This window comes from Rissa tridactyla, chromosome 10, assembly GCF_028500815.1.
Source record: "Rissa tridactyla isolate bRisTri1 chromosome 10, bRisTri1.patW.cur.20221130, whole genome shotgun sequence".
NCBI lineage: Eukaryota > Metazoa > Chordata > Aves > Charadriiformes > Laridae > Rissa > Rissa tridactyla.
The window spans coordinates 12584403-12601614 of NC_071475.1; the positions used below are offsets into that span (position 1 = coordinate 12584403).

Sequence of the window (17212 nt, forward strand, 5' to 3'; positions counted from 1 at the left end):
GGACTCCGCATCTTTGCAGACTTCTGTTGCAGAGTTTGTAATTCAGTGTACGTCACCTCTCAGATGACCCTCGGCCACCTCACCAACCTGTAACTATTAAGTTTGTTGAGCCACTGGCTGTTCCAAACTGGTTTGTTGCCAGGCACGTGTAGCTTCCAGCATCAGCTTTGGTCACATTGGCTATTCTTAGTCCTCCATCCTTTAGTAACATGATTCTAAAAAATCACGAAGAGATTTTAAAAGTTCCAGTGTTGTTTTGTAGACAGAATGCTTTAATACTCATACTGTTACCGTTGAAAATTTTGTGGCCGTAGACTGACAATATACAACAAGTTTGAACCCATCTGTATATTACTTATCATTTTGGACACCGATGTTCAAGGTACGTATGTGTGCATATGTATGTTTGTGGGTGTGAGAGAGAGAAATCCCATGTTAACTCCATCTTTTTCATCTGCAAATTGAAACTAGAAGAATTTTCAACTGTATTATGTTGTTTACCTCATGCAGTCTTGCACGGTAACTTTGAAATAACTGTCTATCATTATTGTGATGATGGAATAGGACTTTTCACAAGCAATCCACATTTTGCATGTCTCAGGATTCACCGATACAAACCACAGATACAAACCTACCAGACACTGCACTGGCATCAACACCTCATTTGAACAACTGCCTCTCCAGAGGAGGATTCAGCAAGTATAAACTCAGTATTTCTTTAGAAAGCAAACCCAGACTTCACACTGCTCCAGTTCCGTCTCAGTTCATCACCCACACTGAGCAGGAGTGACCTGCAGACATGGTAAGGGTATGCCTTGTGGAAGGACTTGAAGGAAAGAAAATTCCCTCTACCCCACACAAACTCCACCAGTGAAAATCACACCTAATGGCCAGATAGGGTGGAACAAAACAGAAAGATGTGTATAAAAGATGTGGACAAAAGACAACTTGCATTACTGATAGAGACAGCAGAGCACCAGCATCCCAACAGCAGAGGTGACATCCTGGACACCAGCACTGGCGGGATGTAAAGGTGAGGCTAATTTGACTCCCTCTTTCCCTATTTCTAGTCCTCCCATCTGTCATATCCTTAGATGCAGGACCTTCTGCCAGGTCTTCCCTAAGATAACCTGGAGCAGCTATATAACTAACTGCATATAAAATGTATATAATATAATAATAAAAAAGTAAACAACATTCACCTGATAATGCCTAATTCTAGCTCTGATCACATCAATCCATTTCCAAGGCACCAAACAAATCACAGCGAGCCCATTCTGCCGGCTCCCTAAGCCCCCTGGCTAGCAGGTATTTTGGAAATTCCCCAAACACCCACAATCTAAATACACAGAATCAACAGACCAACAAGCAACGTTAACACTCCAGGCGAACCTCTAACCGCATTAGTTGGAGTCTTACACAGTTGTCAGAGTAAGTAGCAGCTGAGGAGACGACAAATGTCCTGAAACTTAACGTTGCTATCTTCCCATTCTCAAAAACATTACGAGAATTTTGCCTTCTCACTTGCACGTACTTCATTATTAACCTGCTTCTTTATTCAGTACAAAATTAACTAAATACACACACACCTCCCTGCTGCTCTTTTTAACATATTTGAGGCAAATTAGTATCAACGGATCTTCATCATTTGTCCCAACTTAGATTTAGTTCTCTGAAGTTAAATACATACTAAAAGAAGTAGCTGGAGAATTCTGATGGGTTAGGTGGGGATTGGGATCACTTGGGATCTTCTCAAAACTTGTCCCACGCGTGGGATCAGCAGGATGCTCACTTGAAAAAACAGGTTCCTTGCTCTTCTGGCATTCAGGTGCTGTTTCTAACAGCTCAGTGCGAGCAATTCTCCGTGTGAAGCCCTGCACGTGCAATGGTGGCTGAGGAAGGGGAACGCAAGCTGCAGGGGAAGGGAAGCCTGTAAAGACTTCCAGGACTGAGGGCAGGCACAGCTAAGCTGCACCTGCTGATCACACCACCTCGCATTCAACTGCATTGCCAAAATAAAAGTTGGCCCTTAAAAGGTATATGCTTCAGTAAACTGCACAGTCATTAATTATTTATATTGATTTATATTATAAATAATACAGTGGGTTGGGTGGGTTTTTTAAGCAATTTGTCTGAAACCGTATTTTGGAGAATAATTAAGTTGGTAAATAAGGGCAGCAGAATGCAACTTTGGCATTTCACGGGTTCGGTGAACTTATCCCTCACCCTTAACTCCTCTGATCCTCCAAACCCACGCTCACCAGTCGCAGACCATGGCGGCGGGAGTCTCTCATGGCTCTGCAGTTCTGCTGCTCCTTTCCCTCAGCAGCAAGTTCACCTCATCCTCAAGGCCACACGGAGACCCCTTTTTCAATGCCTGAAAGCAGGAGTCTGGATTCCTTCCACAGCTGCACTCATATTACACAGCTCTTTACAATGAAACATACTCTAGAAATGAGCACAACTTTTAATTGTTTTTCGTAATTATTCTGAATTGCCTTTTCTATTCTTTTAAAAAAGGACATCTTCTTAAAAAATGGGCAACACTCATTGCTGCAGCTGAAATACATTTCCTTTGGGCAAAGGTGATACAATAATGAAACGAACAGATGCAAATTATAAGTGATAACAAGTCACCTTGTTAAAATGACAGACAAAAGCATCTTATGTGGGGGAGAAGAGAGTTATAAATAGACAGACAGTTAAATCAGTTTACATCTGGAGGTAACCATCTTCCCATCTCCCCAAGTGCACTGAGGAGCCTAAGCCAACGTGGTGGTGTTTGAGGTGTACTTGTAAAGAGGGTGGTGCTTCATCAGCGCCAGCACCGCTGACCTCCCTCAGACTCATTAACTTGCTTTGGAAAATTCCTACCTAATATTTGACTGCACTTTATATTAGATGGGATGCTTATAATTAATTACGTCTTCCAATACGGTTTATAGGTATTTTAAATGTGTTAAAGATGTGATTAATACATTTTATAGGTATATAAATGTATATAATGACATATAAAAATATATAATGACATCAATAAAAGGTGTTAAAATATATCAATTATGGTTGCAAGCAAGCTATTGAAACGTTGGACTAGCTCTCTGCATATTTTGCATATATTGCATCGTCTACTTTGAAGCAAATTCCAGTAGAAAAGCTGCAAACCCAAATAAAAATGCAACAGTGTTGACAAAGCCTCAGATCAAACAAAGGAAAAAAACAGGATTAGCGTATAAACCAGAAAATGTCTATTGTTTAATTAAAATGAATCACTTTCAGTGCTCTGAGCTATCTCCAAGTCTAGCTTGCCTTAAAATAATTAAGCAATAGGCTTATTAAAACCAAGACATAATTAAGAATCATTTTTTTTCCCCAGAATTAAAAAAAAAAAAACCAAAACCAACCAACAAATCAATTCCAGAAAAAAATTATTGTAAAAACAAAATCTTTGCTGGTAAACTAAAAAGAGAAACTCTTTAGTTTTTCAACTGCAGAACAGTAAACACAGCGCAGCCTATGAAACCACTAAAGCCAGAAACTAAAGCTGTACCCCTTCCTCCTGAAACACTGGACAAATTAAAACTTTTAGTATACTTAAAATTATTAGATATTCAGACGTGATAAAAGCAAAGGTACGGTGGCTGGACGGCTGCGAGGAAGCAATCTGAATCTCTAACACAGAAAAATAACACAAGCTTTGGCGTTCCCTGTATCTACAAGAGTTTTTCCAATACGTTTTGCCAAAGGCCAGCAATTTTTAAAGTGAATTCCATTTTCAACAGCCTGCACACTTTTGACGCACTGGCAAATGGCAGAAAATTTTAGCCCTGTAAAACAGAGATAACTGGTGGAGTAATGCTGGAACTGGTGGAAAACCCATTTGCACAACTGGAGACTGATTTAGGACCTGTTTGGTCATCAGATCAAAACATCATTGACAAAATCATCATCCCTCGCTAACTCTTAAGCAAAATTGGGGGACATCAATCTTTGAGAAGATTCTTTTTTTCCAGTAGTCAAAAGGATGGCATTAAAACACCCCAACTAACCAAACCTACAACACGCAAATGTCTTAACTCATGCCCACGCTCTTTGACCGAGGTCAACAGAATGGAGAGAGGGATTAACCAACTTCAGGACTTGAGGGTTCCTGACTTGAGGGGGCCCATGTTGGCAAAACTATGAGAGTCTTCCTGTGCCACCCAGACTAGGAGCACGTTTGGTGTTACAGATCTTCCAGACAGCTGAGGGACTTCAATGGAGTTGCAGTCTCCATCAATTCTGCCCAGTGTGTCAGGTTTTACTCATGAGACCATAATTTGTTATTAGTTACCTTAGTCATAATCAACCATAGAGAAAACCAACTGTGAAATGAGCATGTGTAGTTTTCATACTGATATTTTACTATTGTTACAGATTGCATCAAATTTTCATATTTTCAGATATTGACATACAAATCATGTGGGACTAGAGGACAAGTCGTGCTCCAGGATGCCAATCCAAGGTCAGACAACTTCAGTATCTGTAATGTAAGAGTATTCAAGCTGTTCTGCATCCACTGTCCCCAGAGCTACTTGCTTAGAGAGCTGGGACAGTATTCTCTATAGGTTTGTAGAGTATTTACCTTACTCACCCAAATCCTGTTAAATCGACCTGTTGGTGTACTGTAACCACACACACAACTAAGGGCCAGAATATGCCTCAGGATCCAAAACCATAAGGCTGCCACCTGAAACTTGGTGTCATTAATGAAACTGTTAATGAATGCGAATTTGTTCATCCTCCTGTGACAATGCCTTATTACTAAAATGGCAGACATAATCACACTAAGCAATCACTGCTTTTCTCTTTGTCAGATTATTCAGCAGAAAAGCCAACTATTTTGGATCCTTATTGATATGATAATAAACATAAACATACTGCTTTCCAGTTCGTAACACTTCAGTACAAAGGAACAGCGGAAAAGTGGGTCAAAACTGCCTTTTTATGTATCAATCAAATTCCAACTAAATTAAACCAGATTAATCAAGAAGAAAGTCAGAGGAAAAAAACCCCAAACTCCTATTGAAGTACTGGTAAGTAAATGCATTACTTTCCACATGACAGCATTTCAAACTTTAATGCAAAATGAAATAAAAATACTTAATTCAAACTGTAAGGAAGATAAAACCAATAACTGATACTTCTAAGAATCATGCAACATTTTATTGGGAATTATTTCTCTTCTTTTCTTTCCCCCTTAATTTGACATCACTTGGCCACAGTTTAAGATGCTAAAACTGGAGTTTTTTAAGAGAATTGCATTGGAATGGCTTTTAGTCAAGTTACAGTTTGCAGCATCTTTTTGTCTTTTTCTAGTCTTGTTAAATCTAGAAATATCTAGGAATAAAGGCGGATTTGTTTACACGTGAAACACTGTTACACATGATTTCAGAATTCCTAGTATTAATCTGTTTCCAGTCAGGTATTTGAGCCAGGAGCACAGGAACCACTACAACCAACATGCAGCAACTGTATAGTACTATGTATCAATTAAAAATCATATAAATTATATCATATAAAAATCATAAAAAATAATAAAATTTTATAAATTTAAAGAAGTCTTTAAAGGGTTTATCTATGTTGCAGCATACTTTGGTATGTCTTCTGTTTTTGATAAGACAAACTAGCATCAAGTGCATTTAACCTTGGTTAAACGTCTGATCCTCCTCTTTTTTGGAGGATAAAAGAAAAATAAAAGCACATCCATGTGGAGATGGAGGTGTCTCAGGCCAGCTTTTCAACACAGAAGAAGGTACATGAAGGCAACTACAGTTCGCATCCTCCGTGCTCTCCACCTGGAGACCCTGGGAACTATGGTCTGCTATCAGCAGATGCTGCTCCAGATTCATCTGGAATAAACAAAACCTAGCTGTGGCTTAATAGCTACAGATAATATATATGTTAGAGAAAATTTTTAAAGGTCTTACGAGATGGTTGGCAAAGAACAGCCTGAGTGAGTACAACTGCTCCCAGTGCGATGGTTCATACTATAAATGTAATACAGGGTGAAAACTGACCCGTGCCAGGTAATCAGGTACCCTGCGTACCTCACCTGACAGTCATTAAAAACAAGAGGATTCTTGCTAATTCTTGACTGTTTTGCTCATTGCATCACCCCAAATTATTTATTTCCAAGGTCCAAAACTGCATTCTGGTGGGAAGCATTTTTTCCTTCAGTACCCAATTAATTTAATTTTCCTTTTCTTTCTTTCTGCATGTTCGACAGTGACACCTATGCTTTCAGTTCTCTCTGCATTCCACTGCTTTTCACTGTCTAGCTCTCTTCATTCCAGATATTCTAGGAAAAAAAAATCACATACTTTGCAAAACTAACAAGAAGCAAGATAGTATTCTTCAACGTTGAGCGATTTCTCAGTCCAGAGCCCATGAATCCATTTTGAATTATATTTTCTTCCCTCCACAAAACATATCATATTCAGCTCGTTTAATTAAAATTTACTGAGTCATTATCCAAATCTTGTACATACTGAAAACACAGCACCATTTAAAAATAAATTAAGAATACAAGTAGAAGTGTCATCAAAATGAATATCTTTCAGGCTTTACTAAAGTAATGCAGTCAGTATCTCCAGCGAAACACAAATTCTCTTATGACAAAATACTAGGAAAACATTGAAGTTAATATTAGAGTATTTGTGCTTTATTTTTATTATTCAAATGGCAGTTTTCTTAAAACATACCGATTCTGTCCATGTTGCTGCATCTTATGTGACATTTTTACCTTTACAGTTTTCATTGAGGACTAGTTCTACCGTCATGCCAAGCCATGTTTGGACTCTGAGCCTTCCAGAAAAAACTTCCTAAGCCCTCTAAGACTTCCAGAGAGTTTGGGTACAGCCCAAATTAGCATGGTCTAACCTTGGTATCTATACCAGAGTGCTGGTGGAGCGTGCTGGCACATCCTCAGAAGAGGACATGCTCCAACATTGTGTACTTTTACATGAAAAACGAAAGATTACACTGTCCCCATTCCCTAACAACGCTGAAAAACTCTGCTACACCCCAAGCAGACCTACCAAAACCAACAAGAACACGGTTTTTTATCCAGGGCAAATAGATTTGTGAAACTATACGTGTACTTATCCATGTGGAATATACCACAAGGGCTGTTCCCTTGTAGGAGCTGACTTATGGAGATGAAATAACTTGCTGCACTCTCTGAAGACCCTGCTTGCTCTTTACAAGCAAATGGGATCTGTAAGGGAGGGGAGTCTCAGTCTCCATCACACTTAGTCTCTGTCCATCTCTCCTAAGGAGCGCTCTGTGAGCCTCAACCCTACTGTAGGTCTGAGCTCCAAACGTCATTAAGCTCATTCTGCCACCCCTGCCCCTCCTAAGTAAACAGCATGCTGGACCTCCGTGTCCAGCATTACCCCTTTCGGGAACACATTCCTCCCTTTTCCTGCAATTAAAAAAGCCACCCTCCCCAACAGGCTTCTCCATTAGAAATGTAGTTAATGGTTGAAAAATGTACTGCTAATTGGAAACCCTTTCCTGAATTGCAACAATTGTAGAACTGCAAGAAATTTATGAATTGCAATTATTCATAGCGGACGGTAATGAACTGCAGTGCTTTCTGCAAAGAATCGTGTTTCTGCTTTTCTCTGAAGGCGAGTGTACTTCATTTAGATTAATTCAGGATTATTGGCTTGTTATTATGTTTCCTCCGTAAGCCATTTACAGTGTGCTGTCAAAAATACAGTAGGAGACACTTTGGCCTATATTTTGGAAATACCCGCACTTTTCAGAACTAAAAGCCATAATTTATATTCATAAATCTAAGCAGGCAGCATTTTCAGGAACTGAACATTACTTTCTTTAGGCTGGTACCATCACCACAAATGAAACTGGTGGGTACTAATTTTGAAGGGCAACCCAAAGCAACCATTAAGACCAGATCTGGTCATTCATTCAGACAGAAAGTTGACAAAGCGATGCAGAAGTGGTGGCTGGAATGCTCTTCTCCCAGACACGTGTGGAGCCCTGCAAGGTCCCTGCGTGCCCAGCAGCTCTGAATATCATGCGCTGAACCTACACAGGTTAGCTGCAGGCTGATGGCAAGAGGTAGGCAGGAACGGGAAGGATGCCATTCTTCCTGCCTGCCTTTTTATAGAACTGGTATGGGGACAAAATCTAAGAATTTTCCTAAATGGAGAATATCAGGTGCTATGCATTTATGTACATACTTTACAAAAGTGACCATAAAAACAAGAACAATTCAGAATCATCAAAAAGCAACAGGCTTCACATGAGTTTTAGAGATTGTTGTGGCCCTGTGTTATTTATCTGTACGATATTATGTCATTACAAGATGATGGGAGGTTTCACGTAGAAATAAAAACCAACTAGGCTTATTTTGAATGAGTTTTTGCTTGCTTGCTTGCAGGCTTGCCGCTAGCTAGTGAGTCTGTGGTACTACGTCAAGCTCCATAATGACAGATGCCTTATCTTCTGCCAAATTGCCACATTTGACAACGCTTAACACTTGAACACATGAAAACTTTTGTGTTCCCTGTGAAGAAAGAGCCAGAGGTACACAGATCAAGATGACAGGGAGCGTCCAAACCTTTTGGGTGCAAAGGAGAGAGCTCTGGACTTACAATGGAGCAAGTAATGGTCTCGATCGCAGCCTCTGAAAGTTTTGACTTATCTGGTAGCATGTTCTGCATTTAGAAATTTCAAAAGAAAACGCCGACGTGGTGTTTTACAGGAACAGGACTATAAGAATTTCACCTGGTTCAGAAATACCTTCCCAACAACAGGCTAAGCTTTGTACGACCTAACACAAAGACCTAGAGGAGCAGGGGTACATCCATGAAATCACAACACACTGCCAAAGCAATCCTCCTTCAAAAACAAAACGTTCATTTTCCTCACTCTCTTGTCTGGACTTTTGGACACTTCAGGGGTACCACTGTCCCCAGATTCCCCTGCTAAGTACAGGGTGATACCAGAGTGCTGCCAGAGGAACACTCACAGTCATCCTGTCCTCTGCTCCCAGGCAAATCCTGGGACTTTGTGTGGCTGTTGCTGTGACTACAGTCTGTTGCCAACTAAGCTACTCCAGCACCCAGCTGCAGAAAGGCTGACCTCAGGGCAAACTAAACTCCCAAATAGTTATTTTGCTCCTAGGAGGTTTTGCAGCCTGTACTGAGTGCTGAAGTACGGCAACTGGAATGTCCTAAGTATCAAACTGCCTAGCTTCATGCTAAATCAGATATTTATCTTAATTACACCTTTCATCCAAAGGTTTTTTTTTTCCTGTCCCAGTTCACACCCTGAAACTCCCAGTCCATGCAAATATTGAAAGGTAAAACAGAAAGCTTGAAAAAGCAATAATCCCTAACGCTGGAGAGCTGCAAAGCAAGGAGCGACTCCAGAGTGCAGAGCTGTATGCTTCTGTGTAGTCTCTTTACACAATTTTATCAGTAGACTTTTGCAATTCTAGTTTATGACTAATTCAATAGACTTTTAATGCTTATTGCTGGAAAAAAATGTTTACATGTTGTTGGAAGTCGACAGCTGAGGATATAGGTGAATCACAGACTCTCCACTGAGAATTACTAACACCAAAACACATTCATTACCATGTAAACACTAAAGCAATGGTGACATACATTACCATTGGTAGATAAAGTTTATGGTTGCTTGAAAAGAAGCTGAAAGTGTATTTTCATTTTTTTTTCCTGTTTTCATCTACTATTCTGGACCTTCCAATTATTAAATTTTTTTTTTTCCTCTCTCAGCCACGTTATCGCCATGGCTGTAATATGCCTCATCTGCCTCCTTGCTACCATTTTCAGAGTATTTTGTTGAAAGCTTTTAACATTGTTTAATAGGCCTTGCCTTTCCAGTTTTCTATCAGTACCTGGTTCTCTCTAAATCAGGCCAAATTCAACATCAAACCGAAAATAAAATCTGTCCCTTGACCTTAAAGAAAGCAATATGCATGTACTCTCAGTGCTCGGATACAATAATTGAACCAAACAATTCCCCCAGCTCGCCAGACTTCTGAGAGAGTTTACAACTACGTGGATCTACATATATTGTGGAACCGTTCTATGATTCCATGACACTATTGCATAAAAAGACATCAACAAGCTTTTTGTAAGATTAAAACAAATAAACCAATGTAACTTGATACCTTTCATTTTCGTGTAGCTGCTCACCTCCCTTCTTCCAGGAGCATTTGGCCTTAGGGGAAGCTTTGGGTTTGCATTCAAAATCAACTGTGCTGCCTATTTGAACCTGGATCAGTTTCTTCATCGGATTCTTGGAAAAATCTGGAGCAGAAGCTAAAACAGAAGGGATAGGAACAGTTAAATAAAGCACCTTTATTTATATTACTGATACTACTATTTAGCACTTACATGACACTTCTCGGATTCCAAATGTAATTAAAAACATGAATTAGTTCAAACGGATCTTTTATTGGACAATTATGTGTTTCTCCTCCTTAAACTGGTACAAAAGTAAAGGTCTCAGCTATGCAGAGTAGGTCACCTAAGGAAGCATGGCCAGAAGATCACATGGGCTTCACCTGAGCTGAAGCTCATGGAACCCAACGAGCGTTAAGCACATGCCTAACTTTACACCTTGCTGAATGTGAGCGTACATGACTTGTCTAAGTCCAGGGAGGGCCGACAACACCAGCAGTCTCATTAAAACTCAAGGAGCTGGTTGGCTTCTAGTTTCGTGTGAGAATGCACGTCAGATCGGATATGTTAGATGACACAAAATTACAGCACAGCTCATTCTGAATGGCTACAGTTTGCATTAACTAACAGTTAAAAAAAGGCATAATGAACTTTAAAAGGGAATTCAGTATTTTAGGAGACCAAGGCTGAGGGAGCAGCCTGCTGATTGACTGCAGTCTTAACAACAGAAAAGGAGTAACTCATCCCCAAAACACGCTGCTCTTACAGGCTTAGTTTTGAAATCGGTGCACACTGGAGGTAGAAATCGCACAAGTGTATGAGTGTGTTAAGGCAGCCACACGTTCAGGTTTCCCTCAAGCAAACAGTTGTCGCTATTTCAGACTCAAGCACACACCATTGGAATGCCAATCCCTTGTCCCCTCGATGGAGAAAGGCTGCACGCAGGAGCAGCCTATTGCGTTTAAATGACAGGGCTCCCCTGGGAGCCGAAGGTCGGGGCAGCTCCTGATGTGCTGAGCCAGTGCTGCCTCCAGACCACGGGAGCCGTTTTCATCTTCGGCCCCGTGTCCTAGCCCCCATCTCTGCTCTTCCCCTAATTAATAATTTAGCTGTGTTCTGTTTTAAAGCAATGAGTGATTGGGCTGCAAATCCTCTGGAAGCAGATGAGTCAATTCCTTGGCACTGCAGATAAAGATAGTAGGTCGACAAAAATGTTTATTTCAGTGACAGCATCCAAGCGAGTTAAATTTGAGATCGCGACGAGGTGGAATACGAGGCAGGTGGAGGGGGCGCGGGGAGGGAGAATGAGGTTTGTGTTTTAGTGCAAAAGGAAAATCTTACCTACGACCCTGAGCTCCGCACTCGAATAGATGACACCATGTTTATTTTCAGCTATGCACTGGTATCTGCCAGAATCTGTCAGATTTAGATTTGATATTGTAAGTGCACCATTTTCAATTTGGATCCTTCCCTGAATATTAAGAAAAATATCTTTATTGATGATATATTGCCTGTGAAAAATTTAAAATAAGTAAGACATATAAATAAGAGAGCATAAATAGAATAATTGGGGTAAATGTAACAGCATAATCATGAGAACAATTCTAAAATAAGTGACATGACCACATCACGGTATGGTAATGGTGATCAAATATGGAGCCTTGGCAACACGGTGTATGAAATCGATTCTTCAAACTTGCTCAGTTTCACAGAGGCTTTGCAATCTCAAATACCCTCGTATTTCCCCAGAAATATGGACAAAATCCTCCTTGGCTCTTCATGACAGACCGGAGTATCCAAACTATACAGATGGCACTGGCATTTTGTACTATTTAGAGATTTCACACATGCCATTTGCTAATGAGCTCTCTGCAATACCATGCAGAAAAAATTCCAACAGTCATTAAACAGAAGATACATATTTAAGTGCCTTAGAGACGACAAAGCTACTGAAGTATAGGGATCTTCTCACCTTGCTTATTCTTGGAAAGTTATATGAATTACGATAAGAAGTGACTAACTGGAAGGATGGAGTGGCAGGAACTGGTGAAAAAACAAACCAGTGAGAAAGACAAAAACCAAAGGAGCTTCTCTTTTTGGGAAAACCAGACAAACAATAACGAATAAAAGAACAAACTATACACTCAAAAACATTTTCTGGTATTTTTAATTATTTATCTGGAGGTGGCTCACCAGGCCTAAGGCAATGGCACTCACTCTCAGCCTTTTCTCAAGGGCATGTACTTCCAGTGGGTGGCCCCACTGCAGGGTGACTCTGGCTATCTATGGGCCGCCAGGATGGCTCGGCTCAGCTCCTTCCTTGACAGGTCCCCTCCTGGTTTATTGCAAGGTTCTCAGGCAGTTAGAGAAAGGACAAAAGCAGTCCCAAAGAGGAACAAGCTTGAGCCTCCATGTCCTGATCCTCTCTCTACCATCCCAAGCTGCTCTCCTTACAAACCATTTGTTTATGGAGAAGGGGAGCTAAGCAGAACAACCCCAGCAAGAGATTTTTGTGGTGGAGACCCACCATGAAGAAGGATTATTGCAGTACAGCAGCTGCAGACAACTGATCACAATACACACAGAAGTCCCATTCTGATATCTCCTCAGCGCTGGCTTTCGAAGAGTCAGTTTTATAGTTTACAGCTTAAATATTTGAGAGTAATTCACACTTATGCCCTTACACCACGCCAAAAGACAGGACACCAATGCTCAAAAGTGGAGAAATTGGAAGACTGAATGAGAGAAGGTATTTTTGTACTTACTGAGGTAAAAAAGTACATTACCTTAGTTATATTGCGTGATATGGTAACAATGCCCTTAAATCACTGAGATGAGAGTTTTTGTACTCCCTCACTTAACCTGTCCACAAAACACTGCCAGTCCTTTTAGTGAGCGTGTAACTACAGTACTCTGAATGGTAAGAAATGTTTTTCAGTGCTTAGATCATTTTTCATAGCCATCCACTGAATTCACTTGAGCAGTCGCTCTCCTTCAACTGTGAGTGCCAACGTTGTGCACAATGCATTGGCCAAGAGCAAAATACCTTCCTGCAATGGGATTGTGCCCATAGTTTATATTCCTAATTACCTGAACCAGGCGGTTTTCCCAATGAAGCAGTGAGAATTAAAATCAATATGGGTATCACATGTTTCTCCGTGTTTCTGACCTGGGAGACCACATATCTCATCTTCTAAGTACAAAGTATTTTCCTTGTCACTGAATCATTACTTTCCATTAATCTGCTTGTAAAAACTTGTATTAAAGCAAATACCTACGTTAAATTACTGTTTATATTTCATACTTTGCATCAAGTAATGGTGACCTATGAAATTTTAGGATTTTCGACTTTTTGTCAAGAATCTTAAATATATTTTCTCATTACCTTTAATGAAATGCCCATAGCAAGTATTACAAAATAATTTAAGTTCTCTATCCCTCATTTATGGTTCTTAAAGTATAATTTTAATTAAACTTCCTTCTCCAGCCTTTTCTGACATACTGATTTTCTATAGAAAAGCAATTTTCTATCATTGCTTTTAAATCTCCTTTTAGCTGGAACGTTTTTGTACAACTTAATTTGTCTTTGTGTTTCTGGTATTGCAGCTTTTGAAGTTTCCATCTGGAGACTCTTGACAAACATAAGGAAACAAGTATCAAATATTTCTCTTGACTAATTACATGGACTTTTGCGAATTCTCACACTTACATGAATTATTGTGAATTTTACATAGCATCATGTTTTCAAAACGGAATGTTACCTCTATTGACAGTTGGTCTCCATTCTTCAGCCACCTATACGACGGTTTGGGCTTCCCACTTGCTCTGCAATCCCAGTACAAGGTGTCCTCTACAGCAACTTCAATATCTTTTATCGTCTGGACCCAGTGAGGTTTCGCTACAGATGAAATACAGATCAACAACAAAGACTCTAATAAGTTATTGTTCCATATGAAAATCAAAGGGTTATTTTCCGCAGTACTCATCAGTTTCCTGCATGGACTGGTTTGTACCACCAGGGATTCTCACTGGTTCTGCTTCAAGTCACCTAATGAAAGAAATTATTCACTCTTCCTTTTATACCTTTTTACTACAAGCAGTAAACCAAAAGAAAATTGAGATTACAGATCACTAAAGCTGAACTAGTGAAACCAATATTAAAATCACTGATGATTAAACAACACAACTTTGAAATTGAGGTAAATGTAAGATAAAGAAATCCGTGGTGATACTGGAATTAAATAACTGACATAGCTAAATCATCAAATTAATACTGAAGAGAATACTTTAAGTCCTAAAAACCCAGTAATGGTATGTCAGCCTTTGTTCTAAATACCATTTGAATTGTTTTCTAATGCTAGTCAGTTCTTAACTGGATGAATACATGGATGAGACTGTTTTTGAAAGCCTTAGTATTAGCACAGCATTTTGGTGATGCAAACCAGAATATGGCCTTAAGAAAGACCATAAAAATCACTAATTTTTGGAAATTTTTTGATGTATTAATACCTTATATCCTTCGAAATTACCTAGTATACAATTAAATTACCTAGTATACAATTAAAACTGTAAAGATAAGAGTTTAAAACATCTCTTACAGCTTTCATAGAGTAAAAAAAAAAAGCTCACTTGGCGAATAAACATCGCTGCATGAAAGACAACAGTTTATTCCTTTAGTGCTATTTTGCACTAAAGAAAGACATTTCTTTGAATGTATTCAATTTAATAGAAAGTTTCTAATCTCAATATATGCTATTTTTCCAAGAAAAGGTAAATTCTGGACATTGCGTATGGAGAAAACTGATAAAAACCAGGATGAAACTTGGTTGCAAATATATAGCTAAGGGCAAAAGAATTTTCCAGAGTCAATTTGATTACCTTAAAGATTTTCCTAAACTGGTAATTTAGGAAACTCTCATAACACACCTTATCAAAACAACTAGGAAAACAAAAGGCCCTGGTGATACAGCAAAATATTACTATTTAATAGATGAGTTTTGGAAGCACAGGAGGTCAGATTAATTCCTGTTGAACTTCCTATTACAATGGAGTTACAGCACCAATTAATTCAGACCAGGGAAATTAATGACTCGCCGATGGCCACAAGGGAAGTCTGCAGCAGAGCTGAGAGCTGAACCTGTTCCATCGCCATAGGCACAAGACCAGCAGACCAACGCTGGGATGAGGTTTGGTATTCATTTCATTAAAAAAGATTTATTCTTTTCTAGCATAGAAATTTTCTCTCCGTCCTATATTCTGCAACACAGCAATAAGATCTCAACATGATCATGTACTGCACCATCCCTTTATGATAACAAGGATTAATACTATTTATGATTTATATACACATACTTAGGATTAACTTCTCACAGAAGAACTTTCTACAATGTATTCATTGAGATATTAACTTAGGAGGTTTTGGAATTCAACCAGTATTTCCTGATAGTGAAACCTTCTGTTATTTCTTTTGTTTTGCACATCCCTTATGTCCCATGAGGATCAATGCCTTTCACTGATTTAGGGATGATATATTTTTTACACTTTCTTCATCAAGGTCAGCTCTAGAAGACAGGATAACCTGATCTTCATGTCAGGGAAATGTACTACCTTACTCGGTTAAATCTTGAAAGTTAATGTTGCAACACTGGAATTCAAGAAAAAGCCATTGCTTTATCTCACATTGTCATTTGGCGTATTTGCCCCACATGTGTCAAGGGGATGAAAGCTCAGGGCTCCATGTCGGTGCGCTTCCTGCACTTCACATACCTAAAAATTTATGCAACAAGCAACAGTGCTTGAATTATTTATGGATCCATACACGTGCAATGTTTCACATCTGCTGCCTATCTCCATTTGAAAGTAGGTTAAATATAGTCTATTTTCAAGCTCAAGATCTTGGATTCAGTTCCGTTAATAAGAAAAACATTGTCTATATCACAAATCTTCACCTTGGGAGCCTTCATGTCAGAGAGTCTCCATAGGAGGGTTTCCCAAATCCCCACGGTAGCTATGATAAACTGAGTCTATTTGGAAAGCATGGGAGCAAGACATCCACTCAAACCAAAAATGAACAGAACAGAACTTCCTAAGCCACAATGTGAGAAATTTGTAGTGCTTGTTCATTCGCAAGAGAGTTTTGATGTAGACTTTAGTGATTTTATTGAGGAAGGATCTTTTTCTCTTCAAATTACTGATGAAGGAATTCAGCAGAAAGAAAAATACCCTTTTCAATCTGCTACATCTCAAAGTCCTTAAAGTCGGCTGTAAAAGTATTAGAAACTCTTTGAAAAAGAGCAATTGAACTAACCAGTTCAAAATTGAAAAGGCGGCTAAACAAGGGCAATTCTGGCTGGGAATATTCCACTGAACACTCTGAATTTTGGCCAAGGTAAAGATGGTCCACGTTGCAGCAGCTGAGAAAAGCACAGACAGAAGGTCGTATATCAGTAGACCTACACACCCTCTCGAAACATAAGCATGGACTTACCAAGCCCAAGACCGCCATTTTTACTGAGCTGTGCCTGACTGTACCCAAATGATTCTGAATATACAGCTTTATTCCTCTTGAGGTCTAGTCACTGTTAGGCAAATGTTACCTGCTTAGAACATCTGGTTCCACCACCACTACCACATCTGTGCTCCTGAAGGAACACTAATGACTTGGTAACAAAGCCTCGTTCTCTCATGGAGCTACTGCATTGGCTTGGTGTATAACTTAGATCTTCCTGGGGAGACACAACTCCTTCCTCCTTAAGCAAGGAATAGGCAAGCAGGCAACCTATTTTCATTGAGATGAAAAAAAGACAATGAGCTGAAAGTTGAGAGGTTGGAAGTTAATTTTAACGGAGTTTGTAGTGCAGGGTTTGTGACTGTGACAGGAATCTGCATTGTGTGATAGCATTAAGAATTCTTAGGAACTTGCTGTGCAATCTTCATGAAAGATTCATATGAAGTTCCCTTAGGACGAAAGACTTGTAAGTAACTGATTTTCTAAA

General features: G+C 39.5%; 1 protein-coding gene across 1 annotated transcript in view; it reads right to left on the minus strand.

Moving 5' to 3' along the window:
• Positions 1-17212, minus strand: part of LOC128915792 (contactin-3-like) — a 113483-nt gene that overhangs the window by 17416 nt on the left and 78855 nt on the right. The window contains exons 7-10 of the mRNA XM_054216568.1: positions 13979-14115; positions 11559-11688; positions 10205-10355; positions 88-215 (exon numbers count right to left, since the gene is read on the minus strand). Coding sequence (XP_054072543.1) covers positions 88-215; positions 10205-10355; positions 11559-11688; positions 13979-14115 — 546 coding nt within the window. The remainder of the gene's footprint in view (positions 1-87; positions 216-10204; positions 10356-11558; positions 11689-13978; positions 14116-17212) is intronic.